Source organism: Neopelma chrysocephalum, unplaced genomic scaffold, assembly GCF_003984885.1.
Source record: "Neopelma chrysocephalum unplaced genomic scaffold, ASM398488v2 Primary Assembly neopelma1_24, whole genome shotgun sequence".
NCBI lineage: Eukaryota > Metazoa > Chordata > Aves > Passeriformes > Pipridae > Neopelma > Neopelma chrysocephalum.
In genome coordinates, this window is record NW_020897693.1 from 10563684 (window position 1) to 10586128 (window position 22445).

General features: G+C 46.9%; 1 protein-coding gene across 1 annotated transcript; it reads right to left on the reverse strand.

Moving 5' to 3' along the window:
• Window positions 1–1583: 1583 nt before the first annotated feature.
• On the reverse strand, window positions 1584–21957 carry CD151 (CD151 molecule (Raph blood group)). The gene is made up of 8 exons (XM_027703052.1): window positions 21839–21957; window positions 16070–16173; window positions 15091–15282; window positions 10529–10603; window positions 7900–8004; window positions 6881–7036; window positions 4519–4605; window positions 1584–3748 (listed from the first exon to the last, which is right to left on the reverse strand). Exons 2-8 carry the CDS (start codon window positions 16151–16153, stop codon window positions 3689–3691), a joined length of 759 nt encoding a protein of 252 aa, XP_027558853.1. The 5' UTR covers window positions 16154–16173; window positions 21839–21957; the 3' UTR covers window positions 1584–3688.
• Between the last annotated feature and the right edge of the window lie 488 nt (window positions 21958–22445).

Sequence of the window (22445 nt, forward strand, 5' to 3'; positions counted from 1 at the left end):
TGGGGGTGGCAAACGGTGGCCACACTGCACCCCTAAGGACACAGAGGGGAAAAGGACAAAGCGTAAGGAAGAGTGCTGTGGACATTTCTCTCTCTGTGCAGCAGAGCTGTTTGGACACAGCACAGAGCCATCCATGCCACCTTCTGCACCTCCACTGCTATCATGCAGGCAGGAACCAGCCTGTCTGCTCCTCTAGCCCCACTTCGGCGAACAGCCCTCCAGCGCAATCCCTCCCTTATTCGTTGTACCCCACTTTAAACTCACCTCTCCTGAAAACAGGGCTTGGGACAAGGTCTTATAAATGGGTCAGGACCACTTTCCTGTCTTACCCAACGCATCCCAGGAATGCAGCTCCCTCCCCTCAGCAGTACCACAGCAGGGGCACTGTCTCACCTCGCCACTCCTGAGGCACCCACGTCTGCCTCCTCTGCACAGGCAAACACACCTGTGGGTATTTTTGGCAGAAATCCCGGCTCCGAGCCGAGTGCTGGCCAGGTCAAGCCGTCAGCCTCAGTCTTGCGAGACCAGTGCCTTGCTGTAGGCATGAAAATCAGGCACGTTGCCGGACCCGGCAGGAGCGACCCTCAGTTCCGGCTGCGGGAGCAGCGGCAGGACCGGAGGCGCTTCCCGGGGGCTGGAGGCAGCGCCGGGCCGCGAGCGCCACCGTGCGGCCGCGCCCCGCACCTGCGGCCGGGACAGCGGCACGGCCGGGACAGCGGCACGGCCGGGACCCCAAACGGGACATCCCAACCCTAAATCCCAAGCGGCAATAACAGAGGGCACACGCCTGCTCCCTCTTTTTGACATGCAAGGTGGCCACAAACTACTCTACAGAGCACAGAGCAAACACTCAGAGAATTGTTAGCGCTGGAAGGGTCCTCTGGAGGCAGGGTCACCTAGAGCAGGTTACGCAGGAATGCGTCCAGGTGGACACGCAGCACTGTTTTCCCTTTTATTCCTAAGCAAATAGTACACAGGACCCAGCACCCACACATGCCCTGCTACCCACTGTGGTAGGAACAGGCTGCCCCATTGCAGCAGTCCTTGTCCTTGTAGCACAGGTGGAAAAGGGGAAAGATTTCCACTGTCTGTGTGGTAAGTGGAAACACCAGAGCCCTGAGCCAACTGAGAAGACCACTCAAGTGGTCTTCTGAAGCACACCCGACTGATAACCACAGGTGGCAGCTGGTCCAGCACGGTGAATTTGCATGTTACCTGATGGCAAAGGCCCTGTCCCACCTGCCTCAGAGCTCGGCCTGCGACAAGGAGGTGTAGCCTGTGTGACAAGGGTAAGAGCACAGACGCTGGAGAAGTGCTTGGGTGCGCACACCACAGCTGATATGGCCATACCTTGTGCCCTGAGGTTCTGCAGCTTCAGCCTCTGGTGCCACAGGGAGCAGCCTGCAGCACCCCATGGCAGCACGTCATAACCGGGCTGGCAAGGTCAGGGACGTGGAGCAGATTCTCCCCCAGCTTCCTTCCCAGGCTGGTCCCTCAGACCAGCTTCTTCTCTAGAAGCTGGCTCCTCAGCAGCAGGATCTGAGCCATCCATAGAACCCACCTGGCATATGGTACCCGTTCAATTTTGCTGCACAGAGTCAGTACAGAACCTTAAGCTTTATTTTTCTATTGGCCAGCAACTTAAACTGGGTTAAAAAAAATCCAAAAGCAATGAATATTGTTACACAGAGAAAAAGTATAAAACAACTCAGTGTACAAAAGCCAACTTACTGTTCATATCTCATTCTTCCTGGCCTCTCCCAACCCTGTACAATGTCTTTGAAGGGAATGGGCAAAGGCAGCTATGAAGATATGCTTAAGAAACTAGAAATATTGCTTCAAGCAACATGCTCAATATTTTCCTCTTAGTTAGTAGTCAATACTTGTTAAGGAACTCTACTATAAAACAAGAAATAATTTAGAGATTTCTCCTTTAGATCATTACACAATAATTTAGATTTCTTTCCTCTCTTTCCTACTGCTGTGGAACCAAAGATACACCTCAGTTCCTCCACCTCTCTTTCAGCATTAGTCAAGGATTATTTCTTGGGGCTGATGATGAGGGAGTTTCAGATTGACCTGCTCTGAATTTTAGCAATGTCACCCTTAAGCGCCAGTCCAAGATTTCTGCTCTGTGAACCACAAACTCCACAATGCCGCAAGACCCTTTAGTGGTCTGGATGATTTTGCTTGTGTTAGCTGTCTGCTGCCAGGGACAGGGCTCAGCAAGCATCGCTAAAAGCCCAAGAGAGGGAATAAATTTGTTTACAGAAGCCCGAGCCTGTCTTCACTGCTCAGAAACACCAAAATCCCCTGGCCCTTGCTGCTTCATGAGTATAAAAGGTAGACCAGGAATGAGGGATGAGAGGCACACAAGATACCATGAATTCAGGCTGAGAACCTGCTGGTACCAAGTACATGGCAGCAGTGATGTCTGTGTCCTGTATGTATACAGCATCCCAATGCACAGACAATATTTAATTAAAATCTATTCCACTGCAGCAAACAGTTAACCCAACACTACCAATTTACCAAGTATACTGGGCCAGCTGGTTCAAACTGACTCTCCTGACCTTCTCAGCAGTAACCAGTACAGTGGGCTTCCAGATAAAGCCAGAAAACCCTCAGCTGATTAATGAGCTCTTTGGAGGCTGATAAAACATCTGTATATATTCATTTCCTGCCCAAGGGAGGCAAGCCTGGAGGTTTTAAGTAGAAAAATCAAGCCAAGGGCATGTCCCTACATGTGTGGTAACAGATGAAGAAGGTATTTCCCCTAACTGAACAGGCCAAAGGGAAGCAAGATATGCCAGCCCCACAAACAGACCAGCTCTTCACCAAACCTCAGCAGGGGAGAGGTAGGAGGAAGAGTGTTCTCTCTCATGCTAGAAGCTACTCAATAAAACAGACAGAATTAGAAAGTAGTCCATCCTCTTTGCATCAGAATTGGTAGGAAGAAAAAGGCCTCTTGTGGCTCCTAATGGCACTGTGTTGGGGGAAGCTTCAAGGAAGAGGAGGAAGTGCTGAGAAATCCTAAGGCACTCACATCTTGGCAACATGAGAGTCACCACCAGATTTCAGCTGCACCAAGTTGTGCTCCCAGTTAGCAGGACAAGTAGCTCCTGCCCCAATCAGCCAGGCAGGCATTCTCTCAGGTGGAAAACAACTGCGTTAGGATGTTGGTGCACTCTTGGGAGGAGGGAGAAAAATCTTCCATGTATGAGAAACTCAGCTCTGACTCCAGCTCAGCACAGAAACATCTTCTGTCCTCAGTGTCAATGCCCAGTGCTGCTGAGCCACTTCTCAGAAAGCAAACCGTGATTCTTGTACAGCATCCTGATAGCTTCATGATGGCTCAGGAAAAGCCTCAAGAGAAGTGGCCTTGGATAAATCTTGCTTCATAGTTATATCAAGGGACTGTTTCACTAAAGCTTCTAGCAGAAGATCCACAGCTCTTTTGTTTCTTGACATGGAAGAGGACCCGCTGAGCTCCCGGCTACCTTGTACACAACAAGGAGGGTGACTTTCCCCCAGAGGGGCAGGTAAGGCGGTGCGTGGTTCTAAAGGCATTTAATTATAGAGCCAAGTCCTCAGGTTACAGACACTTTGGTGGTGGTGATGGAGAGTGGTCAGGTTGGCAGGTGCTAAGGGAAGTGGCAGAAGGGGAGCAACAGTGTTCCCACAGCTATTAATATGGTTCTGACTTTAAACTCTTGTACAAGCAGCAGGTGAAAATCATCCCAAAGATCTACAGAGTGTAAAGAGAAGAGAGAAATACATGAAAAAAGAGAATGGATGCAGTGGAGGCAGCCACTTGCAAACTAGCAGTCTGGACTCCGGCTGGTGTGGCAGCCAGCTCCCGCCTGGCGATACCACACTCCAGCTTGCAATAAGCAGCAGGAGAGAACGTAATCTGTGCTAATCCTTGTAATTAACCACCAGTAGCTTCCTGGGGTGTAATTTGGCTGCTTTCCAGAACAAAGGGGAAATATCCTGCGCTCTCCCCTCTATTTATAGATATGAGACACCCATATCCTACCCTTTTATTCATCACCCTCTCCAAAATAATGGCAGACCCACAGGGCTGCTATTCATTATGACACAACTGAGGGAGAAATCCTGGATGATTTAGGATAATCCTGAGGACCCGGGGTAGGAAGGTCCCTGCGGTGGAGCGGCTCCCCCTCTGGGCGGGCAGTGACGGCACATGGCCACACGAGGGCTCCCTCGGGCTGCCGAGCCGCCGCCATGGCCGGCACGGCCCTTCCCATGGCCCTGGGGCAGAACTGTCCCCCCGGCCCTGCTGGATACACACCCTCACCCGCAGGGAATTGACCACACTGGCTGAAAGGCTTCTGCTTTGGAGCTGGTGAATCCTCGGGTCCCCGGAGTACCTGGCAACTCCTCCTTGCCAGGCAGGGAAGGGCAATACAACACCAGATGTTTTTTCCATCCCCTGGCTCAGGGGTTCCTTGAACTTCTGCCCAGCAACCCCAAAACTCCACCCAGCCCTTTTACCTGCACACAAGCAATGCTGATCCCCACCGCCCCAATAATTTTCAGATGCTCTTGAATGAAGTTTTCCAGCTTGGTAATGCAACCGCTCTGCAGGGTGAAAGAAGGGACATGGAAAGTCAGCTTCATTTTAACCTCTTGTTTAATTTAATCCCATGGTTGTAACACTTGAAAGCAACATTATAGAAGGTAGTGTCTGTGAGCAACCTCTTCCCCCAGTACCACTGGAAAAGCGACACAGATGATGTGAACTGCATCACATTTTGTATTGCTCTGAACCAGCTGGCTCAAGAACCACTGAACAAACCCGAGGTGGCTGCTGGCTGGGCAGAAGAAATGGAGAAAAGCCTGCCACATCACACAGAGTGTGCCACTCTTCTCTCAGATACGTGGAGAAAGATTCCCTCACTCACTGCCTAGCACGTGTCTGGGGAGGATATTTACTCCTGTCAGGCCAAAAGGCCAAGGAAACGCTGCTGAGTGGATGTAGTACAAAACCACTAAAATAACAGGAACCTTTTAAGAGGAAATTCTTCCCACTGCTATTTATGACAGCAGCGAGTTTCGGTGTGAACCTGGAACAGCAGGCTCTGGCTGCCTCTGCCTTGCAACTGCATCCTTGGCTGGCGTCATGACTTTTCCCTCCCTGTTTCAGGCCCAAGTTTTTATTGTCAGAAGGCAAAATTAAATCAGCAAGAGCACTCTCTGTTGCTCTGTTTGGTTTTTTTTTCCTTTAAATAATTAAACTGTTTAACTCTTGAGGCAGGTTTTCACTGGAAACATCAGGGGGATTTATTGTGTAGGCTACAGCAGTGCCCCAAGGATGCTGGGGACCCTCTTGCCCCAGGAGTTTACAGTGAACACACACACATGCAGGCAGAAGGAAGGAGTGAGAACACAGCCTTCCAGGGAGAGTTGGCAAATGCCTCATTTTTCCCACACCAGCATTAGATTTTATAGTCAGACCCAGCTGCCCTGATATGAAGTAGATACTCCTATTCCCTATCTGACCCTTTTCTAGGTTTTCCTTCCTCAAAGCCACTTAAATATTTTGTGGACTCCAAGACTTCACATCATGATATGCAGCATCTGACTGTGGATCCAAACTTGCCCTTTCAGCCTGTTCTCCTCTACAGGTAGGCCAAAATATCTGGTAGCCTACAGAGCCTCTCTTAATGCAGCTGGGCAGCTGCCTCCAGCTTTACCCAGCAAAGAGAGAGGATGGGAATTGCCAGACCTGCCCCTCAAATGGTTGTGAGTTTCCACTCTCAGAAACACCTCATCAGCTCGTGGATGCTTTCTGCACTACTTCCTCATTGGGTCTTGCCCAAAAGCCAAACCTCATGGGAAAGCCTTCTTCCTGAAGTGCAAAACCCAGCCGGGCAGCTGGACATATGAAGGGCTTTGGTAGATCAGAAAGACTGGACTTCATCTCCCTATTTATTCTACAAAAATAGATGGTTGGCTTCCTTTGAGCTGCTTGAGTTTCTTGGCTTAATGCAGATGTTACTCACGTTCCTTTTCCAAGTCCTGTTCAAAACACAGACTGTGAGAAAGAAATACCTGCTCTGAAGGGGCCACCTCTTCACCAACAGCCCTCCTTAACTGTCAGGGGGACAGGAACAAGGAAAAAGCTCCAGTTGCTGCTCCCTAGGCTGATAAAGCCAGCCAAGGTGCTGGCTCCACTGATGAGAAAAACGTCTGTGCTGCCCCATAGAGAGCATCACAGTGAGCAAGTTAGAGCCAGGCAACAGGACTGGAGGGTGCCAAAACAAATGCAAGAATTTTCACCAATCTTATGCAAACTGGATGAATAAATGGTCTGAGAGCCACCTGTTTACTTACTCAGCTAGATTAGGATTCAATTTGCTTCAAGACAAGCCCCTATATCTTGACTCCAGCTACTTTTCAGGACAAACCGCAGCCCACTGGAAATGCCCTAATTTGTCTGATACTGGGCCCTCTTTCTTCCCCACATGCTGTAGATCAAATCCCATCTCAATCAAGAACTAAAAGTATCTCCACTTGCATCTCACTGGGTAATTCCAACCACAGGAAGCTGTGTCAAATGTAGGACTTGCATCCCAAGTCTCCTGCCAGAACCAACAACCTCTCCCACTTTCCCCATTATTAATGTATTCAGTGGTAACAAATATAATTTAGTATTTTTCCCTATACCTACATATAAATTAATAGCCTAGATGGCTGAATGCTCAGCTAAAGAAATGAATTCTGCTTTCTAAGGCATGCTACTGACTTTGAAGCCTACTGATATACCTTGCATTAATAACCCAACGCTCTCACTCCCTGCCCACCTCCTTTAGATACTTTGTGACAGGTGGTTCTGAAGCCCTTTTCTCTTTACCTCTTTGTAGATGTTGGAAGGATGGTCTCTTCGCCCACACAGGTCAGTTATCGTCTTACAGCAGCTGTCTGGGACTTTCCGCCCATTGGCCTCTGAAGATTTGATCCACAGGCTGTCAGCCCAGTCCGTGTGGTTATTGCTCCCACAGCACTTGAACTGTACACACAGAGAGCAAAGCCTGAGCCTTCAGCACTGCAACCTCCTTCTCCCTCCAGCCTCCCACACCAAGACCTGGACTTCACCCTCCTTTGCAAGGACTCCAGCTATCTCATGGGTTTGGGTTTTTCAGGCTATTATAATTATTAGTGACTTCTGTGTTAAGAGTCCCCCAGATGGCCATTAAATATCAGGTTCATCTATCCTTCAGCAGCTGTGACTGTTGGTTACTGCTGGGATGAGCTGTAACCAGAGTGCACCTGCAGCTGCCTCAGCTCTTAATCACTGAAGAGTGTTAATGATGGTAACAGGGCAAGTTTAATTACCAGTTACTATCACAAATTCACCTGCTATGGCAGTACGCGTATAGCAACCCTCCTGCTTTAAAGTGCCTATGCACAAGGGTCCTTTCTGTGGGAAAACCTGTCAGAACTGTGGCAGCCCCAACCTGAACCACCTCTGAGCCAGGCACAGTGAGCAGCAGTGGTGGGAGAGCTCTTCTTTCATTATATCTTGCTCTCTAGAGTACTGAGAAGTTTAATGAAAAATGTCAGCAATTTCTCCAAAGCTTTGAACTGGGAAGTAGACACAGCTGTCAGAGTGACCTGGCAGCTCCAGTTCACTGGGAGCAGCTCAGATGTTGCTTCCCCAGTGCTACTGCAATTCAGTGATCATACCATGCAATTCTGCCAGTTGCATGGCTCAGGCCCTGCACCTCACCCAACTTTGCCTTGAATCAGGACAAGAACATGCGCTCAGCATACAGAAGAAATACCTGGAGGTTGGATGTCAAGAGATGCCTTTTGTATGCTGTTTTAAGCCCTGCAATTGCATTAGTTCTCTTTCCCTGCAGAGATACTTACCTCCTGCTGCAGTTTGTCTACGGCACTGGTAACACTCTCTTCTCCCTCCTTCCGGTACTTCTGGGTCATGGTGTTCTTCAAATTTTGCTTCAGCTCCATGCTCAGCTGAATGGAAGAGACAAATGGAATAAAATCACTAGGCAAACTCACTCCTTGGAGTGACCTGGAGCTCTGCATGTTTTATTGCCTTTGCTCCAAGAGGAGAGCAGAGAGCCCAGTGGAAGCTATACCTTCCTTCAAGATAATCCTCCAAGGCTGGACTGGACAGACTTATTTTCAAATGATTACAGATCTTGCCTCTGTTTTAATAACTGGAAGAAAGGTGCTTTGGGACCAAATTTCAACCCCTGTTGCACATCACCATATGGCTCCTCACCCTGAATATGTAAGATTGCCAAGACATGCCTGCAACAAAAGGGAATTTAAAACTGTGCCTGCTTAAACATGAATATGCCTGTGACACCATGTGCAGTCTTCTCCCTCTAAGCCTGTGACAAAATACTAAAACCGAAGTCACTCTGTCCAGGAGCAGGAAGAAATCAGAGTCCTTGGCATCCTGGACTGAAGCCACATAGTTTGAATACCTCTTGTATCGGCTTCAAAAAGGATGCCACAGGAGGGAATTAAGTGTGTGACTGCATAAGTACTGCAAGGCCTTTCTTGGTAATAGAGAGATGAAATCTGATTTTGCAAGAGCAGAATTTCTGAAAGCATCATCATAAACCACTGGCATGTTCAGGTGATTGGATTCAAACATTTCTTCATGTGGAGACTCTTTTAAGCTAGATAAATTCCTTGAATTCTTCCCACTCATCCAGACATCAGCCAAAAAGTACCAAAGAGCTGCATCTTTTTTTTATCATCCTAGCAGATCTTTTTTTTTTTTTGTCATCCTGGTTCATGCAGAAACACTGCTTTAGTCCAACACCTTTGAAATTCCAACTTTCCTAGACCAAAAAACAACGTCAACATGATTTTTAGATGGGGTCAATGAATGAAACAGGTGAGCAGCACCTTTTATTCCACACAGTAAGTAGTAGATGAAAGGTCAAACATCCATTTATGCCGAACTGTGCAAAATACAGTCTGGAGTTTATTCTCCCTTTGAAACACTGTTTCTTCCAACCCCATGTGTCAGATGGCGACAACACCTATTCTCACAGAGCTGATATGAGGCCTTGTTCACTAATATTTGCAAAATGCTTGGAGATCCTGGGCCGGGAAGCTCTATGGAAATGCAAAGGACTTAGCGTAATAGAAAGAAAGGAAAAGGTTCAGCAACTGGAAGGCAAAGGCAAATAAAGGGGATAGTCCATTAGCAGAATTATTACTTGGAAGAAAAGCAGTTACCTGCAGGCTCACGGGACAGAACTGCAGCATGGAACAGAGATAACAAAAGAACCAGTTTAGACAGACACACGCAAGAAGCCTTAGTCACCAAAGCGAGGGCTGAAATAAAAACAGTGGCAAAAGAGCAAGCATCCTGCAACCAAGAGAGAAGGGGGATTTATCAGCCAGAGGGAAAGGGGCAGTGCAGTTATTGATCAAAGACACACTCAAGCGACCTAAAGCACTCAAGGGTACAGTTCCAAATATGCTGTCCCTTATATCAACCTAGGGATCAGCTCCTCTTCATCCACTGTCACATATGAACCTCACGCCTATGCACAGATGGATGGACAGACCCTGGCTTCCTGCCATGCCTACCAGGATTGATCTATTCCTGTTAAATATGCACACTCATACCCCAGATCCCTCCTGGGCAGGAGCCAGCACAGTTCTTTGGCTCCTCACAAACCACCAGTGCCCATCTTAGCAAGGCAAAGCACAGAAGGCCCAAGAGAAAAAGGAATGGCAAGGAATCCTGGCAGTGAAGTCAACAAGATGGGAAGTTCAGCTGCTTTTCAGACAGCCACTTGATAACAATCCTAATTTGCCATTTCCAATCAATTTCCAGACATTAAAGCAACTTCACAGGCTGTTTGTGCCTTGGTGGTTAAATGCCCTTTAAAAACAAAGCGATTACTTCTGCCTCTGCTCTCAGCAACTGCAAAAAGTGCCAGGCTAGACCTGCAGCTGTTGGGAGCCTGTGCTCTTTCTCCAGCCCCTCAGCTGGGCTTAAGCTGGGTTAAGTAAAGCTCTCAAAAACTTCTTGACCTGAAAGGACCTCTCAGCTGGATGATGCTTTGTCTTTGCCAGTTCAAAGCTTGGCAGGTAGCTTGCTGGATGCAGCAGGAACTGTTCCTATGTCCTGAACGTACCAAGTGGCACTAATATGATTTCAGTTGCTTGCACTATGCCTTGAATGGTGTCAGGAGAGTTCCTAGATCTACATAGCTCCAAAAATTGTCTTCTACAAGCATCTGCAGAAAAGCAGCAGACAAAGGTGCACCACAGGAAGGAGATGAACAACAAGGCTAAGCAGCCTCCCTAGAGTAACCACCACTGCTTTGTCTAAACCAGTAAATAATCCAAGGTCTTGTGTACGGGGAGGGGAGTGAGCACTGACATGTGAAAAGGAGAACCACAACCAGACCTAGGTCCCAAGCCTCCAAGGCCAATTTTGGCTGGAGAAATGGGATGATGATGAGCTGTTCTCCCTCCCTCGTAAGGTCTACCGTCCACTCACCTGCTGGTAGTAGATATAGGCCAAGATTCCAGCAATGATCTCCAGGAGAAAGATGCACAGCAGCAATATGAAGTACTGTAAAATAGTGGGAAAAGCAGGACATTAGAACAGAATGTAAGGAGATGCTGTGAGCCAGCTTTTCATTAGCTGGTAAAATGCCTGACTCTGTCTTCATCGATCCTTTCCTCAGCAGTGTTCAAAGGCAGGGGTTGGGATTCAGACCTTGACAGGGTAGGAAAGCAACAATCCCACAGGTTAAGAAAACCACCAAACCACAGGATAGTTGAAAACAAGCACCAGCAAGTGTGAGTTTAACTCAAAGAGCCAGAGGGATATAGAGAGTGGAAAAGTGCAGGCAACTGAGATAAGATCACTGTACAAAAGAAAATGGTTGCTGGATAACCTGATGACTACGCTCAGTATCATAGAAAACATCTGATTCTGACATCAATACAAAAAACCCCCAACTTTTGCTTGTTTTGATATTGTTTGGGGCATTTCACCAAGTTACTAAGGTGCAATCTATATTATAATGATGATTCAGTAAAGCCACAAAGGAATCATTTTGCCAAAGATACAGCAGAGCAGCTAAGCATAAACCATAGATTATTGTTCCCCGTGACTCCTGTGGGACTCAGCCACAGGCTGAGGGGCACTGTTGAAGCGGAGGGACTTCAGCACTGCTTCACACTCATGACTGTGACTATATGTTCTGCTGAACCGGGATCTAGACGGAAAAGCTCAATATCTCAAAACCAAAGTGAGAAGAACTCTTGGAAGACTAAAAGGAGAACATGACTATTTCTTAAAAGGGCTTAATGGCAGTGACATGGAAAGAGACATGCCCTACTTACCAGAAGGAGAATTATATGGACAATACCGAAAACTGTTTGGGAGGCCTATTCCTATACACAAGTAGGGAAGCCAAACCCATGAGGAATATGTACACTAGATTGAAAGGACAAAGCAGGCCTGAAGACACAGGGTGATGTGACCACTACCTCCTTAGGGTCAAAGACAGATTTTCAGGGAGACCCCTTATCTTAATAAACAGCCCCTGCCTTGCCTCTGGTCAGCAATGAACAGTCTGTTTACAGATCCAGGCTGTTCTATGACTGCTACTAAATTCATCTTTCTGTAGATAAAGCTGAACAGACACCAGTTCCAGCTGTAACAAGAACTTCACGCTAAGTCCCTGAAAGAGCTGACCTCCCCAGGACAGAACAAGGACATTATCACCTATTTTCTGTTTTACCCCTGAAAGACATGAAGTGAATAGCTCTCTAAAAATGTCACTAGACATCAAGCCATCTCTCCTTCTCAAAGGACAGTGAAGACCTGGACACAGCAAGGTGACCTACACAGCAAAGATGCCTTCGGTTGCACGAGGTTTAGACTCCCACTGTGCACTCTTTTCTCCAGGTGTTTCCAAGCCCATTTTGCAGGATTCAAATTACACAAACACTCAGGCTTCCTCTTTCACCCTGTTGGGATTCATCAGCTGTGAAGGACTGACAGCTGGGTTTTATCTGCAGACCCAGCTTTAATCTGAGCACACAATCTCAGTCTTTCACTCCTCAGCCCGATCTCCGGGATGATCACCGACCATCTCTGCAGCCTGTACAAGGTACTCATTCATACCAGGGGAATGAGTCACCCAGTGGGGAGCAGGATAGCTAAAGGCTGGTTCCAACATTCACAGGAGGCTGAAAGGAGGCAAGAAAGGGTTGGCATGCCTTGACAGAACGCTGGCTCTCTTTTGTTGGGACCTAGTTATGCTTAACTGCTCTGACATCATCTCTCTGCTGAGACGGAGGCAGGAGCATGGCAGGATGCTGAGAATAACCAATGAACAGGAAAGCTTATTTATTTCTCCCTGTTCTGTGTAATGTCAGAGACATCCAGGTAGAGCTGAAGCTGTGTCACCACACAGCAGACCTTAAAAAATTTGAGTCACAAGGCCCTTGTAAAACCTTGTCAGGGAGGTTAGTGCATCTACCACCCATGAATCCAACTTGTCTCTACTGATACACTCCATCATTATCCTTATCTCAGTCTCACTGTTCCCTGAAGGCCACCTCCAAGCATCATGTTGATATAGGGGAGCAGCAGCTTTCACTATGGACACATGCAGAGCACAGGGCTGCTCTCCCTGCTCTTCATCCATAGCTGCGGGGTTTTCTTAGAGGTCTGCTGTGGGAGGAGTAGGCCAGCTCTGGCATGGAACTGTAGGGACATGCCCTACTTGCTTCTCAAGTCAGAAATGTGTGATCACCCAAATGCTTGTAGCAGACACAAGCCCAGAACTGGGTGGGCTCTGGGCAAAATTTACTCTTACCCTGGCTCTAAGCCAGAGACAGGGCTATCTGGTGTCTCAAGATCTACAGGGTCCAAATGGCTTCCATCCAGCTTCAAGTGTTTGAATGAAGTACCAAACGTTAGCATGTTTTCTCTGAATAACCCAAAAAATAGTTCAACCCACCCATGATCCAAGTAATTATCTGGAGGCATCTTTCTACTACCTGAAGAAGAGACATATAGCAACTATACTCCTAAATCAGCAACCTCACTTCAGTGGGAGGGCTCCAAGCTGAAATGCAGCAGGAACAGGAATCATAACCACTGTGCGTTCCCTTCTCTTTTAGTCAGTCCAAGGTAGCTGACTAGAAGAGGCAGTGTGAGGGGACAATCCAGAAGAAAGCCACCTTCCCTCTTTACATGCAAGGTCTTCTATTTGATGGGTCATTTCCTGAGACTCCTGTTTGCATCTTGACTGATGTACAACATAGTAGCAGTCTGCTTATAAAGAGCTGGAATGCAGCATCACAGCCAGTCAGGCTGCAGTTCCACTGCCGTGCCTGCTCATGGAGCCAGAGAAACTCCACATCTGCTGCCCAAGCCTCAGCAGAGCACTTAATTAACACAGGCAAATAAGCAATGTCATAAAAACAGTAATACAGCTGTGGGTGATGAGCAATGAAATACTATGAAAACCCTTGAAGTGGGCCCATAAAACTCAGTTACGTAGAAGGCAGCAAAAAAATTCACAGCTTCCCAAGTGTTCAACAGAAAAATAAACTAAATACCAGATATGCATTTTACAAACAGCACCCAAAGCTGTCAAAAATCCATTTTTAAAAGCAAAAAGAAAGCACTGGGGAGAGCAGAGTGCCGCTTATACCGCTCCCTCCCATATTTACAGGGGTCTCTTGTACAGAGACAAATTGGGACTGACTGGCACAGACCCTGGGGTGACAGTGAAGCTGTCAGGATTACTGTCTGAGCTCAGAGCTGGCAAAGGCCCCCAGCCAGGCTCACCCAGCCCTGGCAAGTACAGCCCTATCTCAGATTACTCACAGCAACCAAAGCAGAGCACAAGCAAGAAGAGACAATAGGCCTGTCACGACCCGCCACTCTGAAAGGACCCGTGGTGTAAGGAGACAGAGTGACCTGTTGTTCCCAAGAGACAATTATTAGTTTTCTATGGCAGATAACAAAGAAAACCCCACTGGATTTTCATACTTAGCTTCTGGCTGAGGGAAAAAGACAAAGGGAGATCTCTTTGGCATCGAAAGCAAGTGAAACAAGGCCAAAACAGTCTGCTGCAGACCAGGAGGCTAATGAACAACATCAGCAATGCACTCACTGTGTCCCCTCTAAATTTTATTCTCCCTTCCTGGCCCTATTCTCCCTCTTACAGGGATTATCAGGTCTTCACAGCAGTGGTACAAGCATCAGGCTTGCTCACAGCTTCTATTTCTGCTCCTCTATCCAAACAAAAGAGGAGAAATGAGACAGTCAGGTGAACGAGCATTTGCAAAGGAAGGAGCTGGTGAAGAGCTGCTGAAGTATCTTTTTCTGTACTTGTGAAAGCCAAGAGCCACTGATTGTTATTTCAGTCACTGCTCTCACTACTGTAGCCTAGACACTAAAATGACTGCTGCTGCACTCCAGACTGAAGGGGACATTTGAGAGGGAGGGAGCAAAATAGAAATCTCAGGGCTGGTCAAAAACTTCAGTGTAGATGGGTGAGCAGGGAGCTCAGAAAGTAACACAGAGAAAAGAAGTAGCAGATTATCAAAACAGTCTGGCTTTTTTTTTTTGTGGAAGCAAAACTAATTTTTTTGCAGCTAAAGAAAATATTGGAAACGTTCTTATTTTTGACAGCCAAGTGAAGAAGTGTGTTAATCTGGCTTGAACCTACTGTCATTAAAAGCTAGTTTTGCTACAGGTCTCTCATATTTTCCCCTTCCTTCCCATTTTCCAAAAGAGAATACAGGATGGGCAGGAAAGAAGGAGGAGACAAAAGCCACAAGATTTTGAATAGTTTCAAATAGACGTTCTTACACAAAGCACAGGTTTTACAGCTATACTTTGTACTTTTGAACCACGCAGCACATTCTTCGTGTGGATGAAAGGAAATGCTCTGCAGTAAAACCTGCCCCCTGGGACAAGGACAGCACTGCTGTCAGGAGCTGGAGGCCTCAGTGGTTTTTGGTCCAGGACAAACAAATAAGGTTGGCGCACAACAGAACCAAGCTGTTCCCCCAGACAAAACTTACCACTCTCAGCAAATTCCGACGCTCTTTGAAGGTGGCACAGCAACCAAGGATGCCAGTAACCATGACCACCACTCCAGCCACCACCAGAATATAAGCAGTTGCGGAGTATGTGCTGGAGGAGAGCAGGCTGATGTAGTCACTCTTCTCAGCGAGGGTCCAGATGCCCACTGCCATCACGGCCCCACCAGCCAGCTGGGAAGGGAGAGAAGCAAGCACATGAAGGGTTTCTGATGCATGAACTTCCTCACCTCCCACAGCAACTGGACAGGGACACCAGAATGAGTCTCAGCTCCATAAGCTGAGCCAAAGATGATCTACGTTAAAGGATGGTTAAACTCTAAACTTTGCAGCAAATGAACACAGAGAAACCAACCACACTCGTAGCAGCCCCCTCTCTCTTTGCAAGCCTTGTGTTTCCAGAGGGTTTTATAGAGCTTCTAGTAAGCTCAGACAGTTTTTCTTAAAGATCTGAGTTGGACACTCTAATGCTCTGTCCCATGCACCAAAGTAAAACACAACCCTTTGGCATCAGTAACTTTTCTGGTGGAAAGCACAACTGTAAGAAGCTCTAGTGTGGACCAGCTGCCAGAAGGTGTGTGTTATCCATGCTCTAGCTGTCTCACTTAGCTGCCAGGACTCTCTCTGCCATTTTGAGAGGAGGAATGGCAAGACAGTGGAGCCCTCAGGATCCTGGAAAAAGTAAACCAGGTGAAAAAATGAAGATTATTTTCAGGCTCCCTGTTATTTTCCATATTTGATAACATGACCTAAAACAACCACAGACAGCATCAAACCACAACTTCTGTAGCATGGGCAGGCAATCCCAAGGGACACGATTTCAACCCACAGGACAAAAGCTGTGTCCTACTGACATCAGCACTTCTTGACAAAGATTTCATCAAGGCCAAGATTTCTGTGCCCCTGACACCAAAACTGCAGTGCCATCTCAGTGCCTCTGAAACAGACCGAAGTTTCTTACCCAGAAAAAGAAGTTGAAGATGAAGAGCAAGTACTTCAGACAGATGGTCCCACATGTTTCCTTCTTTTCTGTATACTCACGCATCTTTCTGGCTCAGAGAGGTCCTGTGGGGGGAAAAATTATTATTATTATTATTGTTGTTGTTGTTATTAATAATAATAAAAGAGATAAGATCTTGAGTCAGTCATTCCTCACACCACTTCTCCCAAAAGGCGATTGTTATTACTCCCCTCCTGCAAGAACTAACACCTCCAATCTTCTGCTAAAGAAAGCCATTCAACTGACTTCAGGGATGCAGGACAGTGCTTGTTTAGATAAAGAGCTACCATATCCATTTGGGTGACCTACAACACACAAGACCTTGTACAGTGTGAAAGGGAGGCAGACAGTGCCAGCATGTGGCCTCCCTGTACTGCCTTCATCCTCCTCTTCTCTCTCCATCCTGCTGTCACTTCTGGAGAATCATTTTCCTCTAGATTGATACCTCCAGTGGAATGATCAGACCCACCACTGTCTGAGTGATCATGCCAAAACCATGAACTGTGATCAGCATTACACTGTGGAAACTTCAGTAGAGGCCACGTTCACTTCTTCCTATTTGAACTGAAATAAATAAAATCTCAGACCTGTTCTCCAGAAAATCCAATCTGGCTCCTGACTACCACCTGTAACTGCTGTTCTGAAGGCGGCAACAGAAACCTCTGTCTTTGATATCTACAGAATAACCTGTCTCCAAAGAATATTATTTTCTTACTGGTATTGGTTACAACTCCCTTAAATAGATCCTTCTCTAAGTCTGGGCTATTTTTAAACTTTACAACTGTAACTGGGAACGTACGTGTTGTAAGTTCAAATGTCCTATCCTCTTTGAACCCCAGCAGTATGTTGGAGTAATTAATTCTCTTCTTCACTGCTTACTTCTCATGGCCCTTCTCACTGGCTAGCTGCTTCCCAGGGCAGCTGTCCCAGCTCCTAAGAGTAAGAAACATAACTACTGGCTTCAGCTGATCTGACAGTATAGAACACCCCTGCAGATACACAACAAATGGGAGTTCATTGTGAGTCAGTCCCAGTGTTACAGATCTGCTGCTCTTGAGCAGGTTTCTCAGAAGCAGGTCTGCAGCAAGTGCAGCTCCATGTCACTTCACTGCCTGTTGTTCAGACCTCAGAAGGTCTAAACCTCTCAAAAAAAAAAAAATTCTCACCACTGCCTGACCAGGCAGACAGGACAAAGGCACTGCCCAGACTATCACTGGTGGCATCATCTGTGTGAGGCAGGATGCAGAAGTGCAACCAAATTCACACCACCTGCATTCAATTAAAAAATCATCCCTTTCCTTCCCCAGCAGCCATCAGGGAATGATGCAAACACTGTGCACCCATATCAGAGCAAAATGTTTTCCTAAAACAGCAATTTCCCTGGAAGCAGGCAGGCAAACAGCCTCTCCATTTTTCCAGAGGCAACTGAGTTCACGCTTACTTAGATTACAAAACTTCTTTCCACAACTGATGTAAGCTCCCTCCAGGGACCCACTGCAGCTGCAACCCAGCCATGCAGTACAGACACTTATCTACATTGGTAAAACACCTGACAGCAAAGAAAGCAAGCAACCTGTATGCACAGCCAGGCTGCACATCAGGTGATTGTCAGTATTATTTCTGCCACCACACTGCTAAGCTTTGGCCTTAGAGCCAGATGAACCTAGGCTGGGAACAGCAGCTGCCTATTCTGCAGCATCATTGTATTTTATTTGCAGGAAATTATTTCCTTTTGCTGTATGCCAGCCCACTCCTAAACCCCAGCCAGGCCTGTGCTTTAGAAACTAAAAAATGAAGCTAACAGGGCAGGCAAGGGTGAGAACATGCCAGCAGTCCCACCCATGCCTGTCCCCCCCATCACCATTTCACAACAAAACATTTTTCTCTAGAATAACATCTGGCAACAGCAGTTGGCAGCAGAAGGCTGTTTCACCAGCACAGGGAGCAGCTCTGAGATGGTGGCACAGATCAAGGAGAACAACTCTGCAGAGTTATCTTCAGAAGAGATCAGAACCTCCAGCAATGCTCAAATTACCATGTTGCAGCACTAAAGGCCCAGGGCAGTGGGAAGGAATGGATGCTGCTGGTACTGTATGTACTGAACAGACTTGCAAATTCTTGATGCCAAGACACCCCATGAACACAACATTCATGGAAGATTTACATCATGACAGATTTACCGCTCCCAGAGGCTTCATTTAGCCACAGAACAAGAATGGCAGCAGCAAGGCAGGCTCCCACAGCCACACATGCCAGCACAACCCAAAGGGTACCTCAGCCCAGACCTGAGAGATGCCCTCTAGTAGCAAGTCTTTTGCCTACCCCTTCTAACATCAGGGCTGTATATAGAGGAACATGCACTGCAGGTCTGCAGAGACCAACCCTGATTCCTATCAGTGATAGCAAGGGGATGGTAACAAAGCTTACTGTCCTTGGGCTGGCTCCTTGACCCAGTTACCCTCTTGCTCCCAAGGATTTTAGAAACCTTCCTTCCTTCCTTCCCCTCGAAGTATGTCCCCCGCTAAAAAAAGCAACTACAGATATTTCCACATATTGCCAGAGAGCAGATGCTGTGCCCTAGCAAAGGACACTAACTTGTCCCTCCTTCTGATCCAAGAGTGCAGAAATCCCAGTCACAGCTGCATCCTTTTCTTGGTGAGGACTGGGAAAACACACAGCTGAGACTGCACCTGCACTCAGACGAGAGTCTGAAATCCCCCCCAGGACTGCAGGTCCTGCTCCACCCAGGGCTGCGTACAGACCTTTCAGGCAGCTTGGCTTTGCTGCTGTCAGAGAATCTGCCTCTTTCCAAAGAGCTGGCAGGGAACAGCAGGTTTATAAAGCAGGGTGATTCACCAGGGATGGCAGGCCATGAATCAGAAAGCAATCAGGGCTGTCTCCTGTATAATCTATCCTTCCTAGCCAGGAGCAGAGCTGAGGGCACTGGCTGCCTCTGCTTGCTATATGACTCACCCAGCAGGCTATTCAGGGAAACAGCTCTCTCTAGACCCTCTTTTTGGAAGTCATGTGTTTGTGCTCCTTGCCTCAGAGTGCCTGCTGCCTCCCATCACCTACCAAGACAGGCTTTAGGGAGATATCCTGATCTTCAGAGAAAGCAAGTGAGGGCAGGAAACTACAGTGAAATGCCTTTCCCAAAGAGCCCAAGCAATGGAGAGGGGAGCCACAATCTCCCTCCCAGACTTATGGTAACTACAGGCTCTGAACCTCATGGTCCCAAAAAGCACAGAGGTGTTGATCTGTGCCATAGCACCAGGATGAATATGGGGAGGCCTCATCCTGAATTCGCTGAAGTAACCACAGTCTCTTGCCTTCAGTCACCTTGTAACAGACCCTCAGAAGTGATATGAATCACTCTTGAAACCAGACAAGAAGCAGTAACAGTAATTAACACATTCTATTTTAAAACACCAATGCAAAGATCTACTCTGAATCACATCGGTAATTATGAATGAACGGAAAGTGGCAAGCTCTGCCACAGGGGTGTATTTACAAACACATAAAAACATATTAATTAAACATGAGCTTCATAATGGGAAGCACTTTGCTAACTGAAAAAGTGGTTAAAAGACTAAAAGCATTTCCATAATGAAGTTTACTTGGTCCAGTCTGACAGACAGTAGCTTCATCAGCAAGCTAAATTTAAGCAAGCAATTGCATTATACAAGCTGTGAAAGTGAATTCACTAGAAACAACAACAGGTTCCTGCTATGCTCACACACACTTCAATGTAAGTGATAAGGAGAAATAATCCTCTAAGGAAAACAAAATACACAAAGCTGGGAAGAAAAAACAAGGACAAACTCAATGTGACAGAACCTACAGATGAAAGGGAGGGGTAATAATTTGAAGATTAATTCAAGAAACTGGGAGTTGAACAGCTTGAATCCAACTTTCCATTCTGACACACACTTAGTGCACGGACTTGGGCAAGTCCCTTAGTCTGATCTTTGCCTCTGCTCTTCCTCCCCAGTGCAGGACATTGATCTTCCTCTAAATCCAATGATGTTATAAGGATCTGCACGGAGAAGCCCTGCTGACAGAGCAATGCCATCTGTGAGGCATGACAGGCTCCAGGTGCCTAGGAAATTGGCAAAAGCCCTACACCAGCACAGTTTCACTGACTCAGAAGTGCTTTTGCCAACAGACTACTTCAGCCAGTGAACTGGCTGAAAGAAAGCAAACTCTTTTGGGCTTAGCAAAATCCATACTTACGAGAAGACTGTCTGGCAAAGCAATTTTGACAATCATTTATGAGGCTTGCTAGTTCAAATACATCAGAGATTGAGAGATGCTAGTAATGAAGTACAAGAGAATGGGGTAACACTGAAGCATCTACATGAAGAGCAAGGAGCAAAGGATGATCCACCTACATAAACATTTCAAAAAAACAAAAAAGACAAAGAGTGAGCTCATCCTGCCCTGTCTGACTGCCAGGCACAACCTCCTAGCTGGGTAGGAATATACAGTGCATGACTTCCGGGCAAGGCTGGGATCACTTCAAAAGGGAAACCATTCTACGGTCTGGTTTTCTTGGGCTCTCATCCTACTGTGATTGAACCCTTAGGACAAACTGGACAACATGGAGCTCATCGGAAGTTGAGCAGTTTGGCTCCAGTTCTGGGTGCTGAGCACCTGGGAACACAAGCACTGCACAAACAGCTGTTTCGTTGTGCTGAGCCACGTGACATTTCAATGGCAGGACTTGTGCTGGGTGTCCCACACCACCCCACTGTATTTTTATTTGCAGGCCCAAAGGTACATACAGGCACACACCCACATCCCAGTGCAGAAAGCACGTGACACACACACACACACTTTCCTGCTGGCTAGACATTCATTTAGTCATCCCAGACATTGCTTGGTGCATTTGCCTCAACTTGCACAGTAACAGTACTTAATTAAACAGCAAAGAAAGCCAGGCCTGCAGGCACTTTCTGCACAAGCTGCCCTAAAGCAGCATCTGACAGATGGGGAAGAAACAATGCCAAAGCAAATGAAATAGCTCCCAGGCCATTAAGAGCATCATTATTTTTAAGTATTGATTTTTGAGTGATAGCAAGAAAATTGGTATCCAACACATCAGTGACATCTATTTCACAGATAACTCGTATGCCAGAAGTTAGAGAACTTCTAACCTCTTTGCCAGTGCACACAAGAAAGACTGGCTGCAGGAAATCCCACTGCACCTATGCTGCTACAAAAGTAGCACCCCAAGGGGTGTAGCCCCCCACCAGTACAGTCCCCTAATGCACCCATTGGGTATGCTGCTGGCCTGGACAGAAACGTTCCACTGGAGCCTGTCTGAGCTGGGCTGACAACTCTGGCAGGCATTAGCAATGTAGTTGTCCTCCCCTTGGTATGTGCAGTGCAGGTGTGGGCCAATAACTTTAATCTTCAGCAAACTGACCGAAGATCTCATTCTCCAGCAAGGTTAAAGTCCAGCCTTTGAAAGCATGAGCTCTCTTAAGTTCCCTTTCTGTAAGATGAAAACCTTACCATTGCTACTTTACTTAACCCTCTGAACATCCTCAGAAAGGGCCTCTGGAGCGTATCAACTCACCAGCACAGAAAGCAGCTACATGTCATTTAAGCGAAGCCTTCCCAGGGCAAGAATTCTAAAGTTTGCAGGTGAAGAGCTCAAATTTACACCGTGTGGCATTATTCACCCTAAAGTGAGAGCCCTCATGGATCAACAGTCTTGACACTGACCTTTTACCACCAAAGCAGCTTACAGCACCAGTGCAAATGTTCAGTTCTCTCCAAGTGCTTTCTTCCACCTTCTCTCTTCTTGCTGGCTCTGGTCTGCTGTGGATTCAGGAAAGCAGAAAGACGGAGAAGAAAAGAAGAGAGATGCAGAGAATCATGAACTATGTCAAAGATTATTCAGGGAATCAATATTTGATTATATGCTTTGCCATCAAGTCCTTTAAATAGAGACCACGTGATTTCAGAATACACCTTGTGAATGCATTTGATTAAACTGTAAAGCATGCACTGGATAACAGCAAAGAGCCAGACTGCAGCAGTGGAGAATATGAAAATCTTCTGCTGGTAGAAAGCTGTCAGAACAGGTTTATATCTACTGCTGCATCCTGTCAAGGTTGTGTACACACAATGACAGCTCATTCTAGTGCAAAAGGCCTGAATGCAACTCCATGAGAAAACTCAGGAAGATGACCCTTCTGTGCAGTGTGAAGCCCTAGCTGGCGTTAGTGCCTTGAAGTGATCGTTGCTCCTAGCCCTCCCATGGGAACTGCCCAGGAAGAGAAAAGTGGTGGGCAGATGGTACCAGAGCTCATTGTATACATCCATCCCC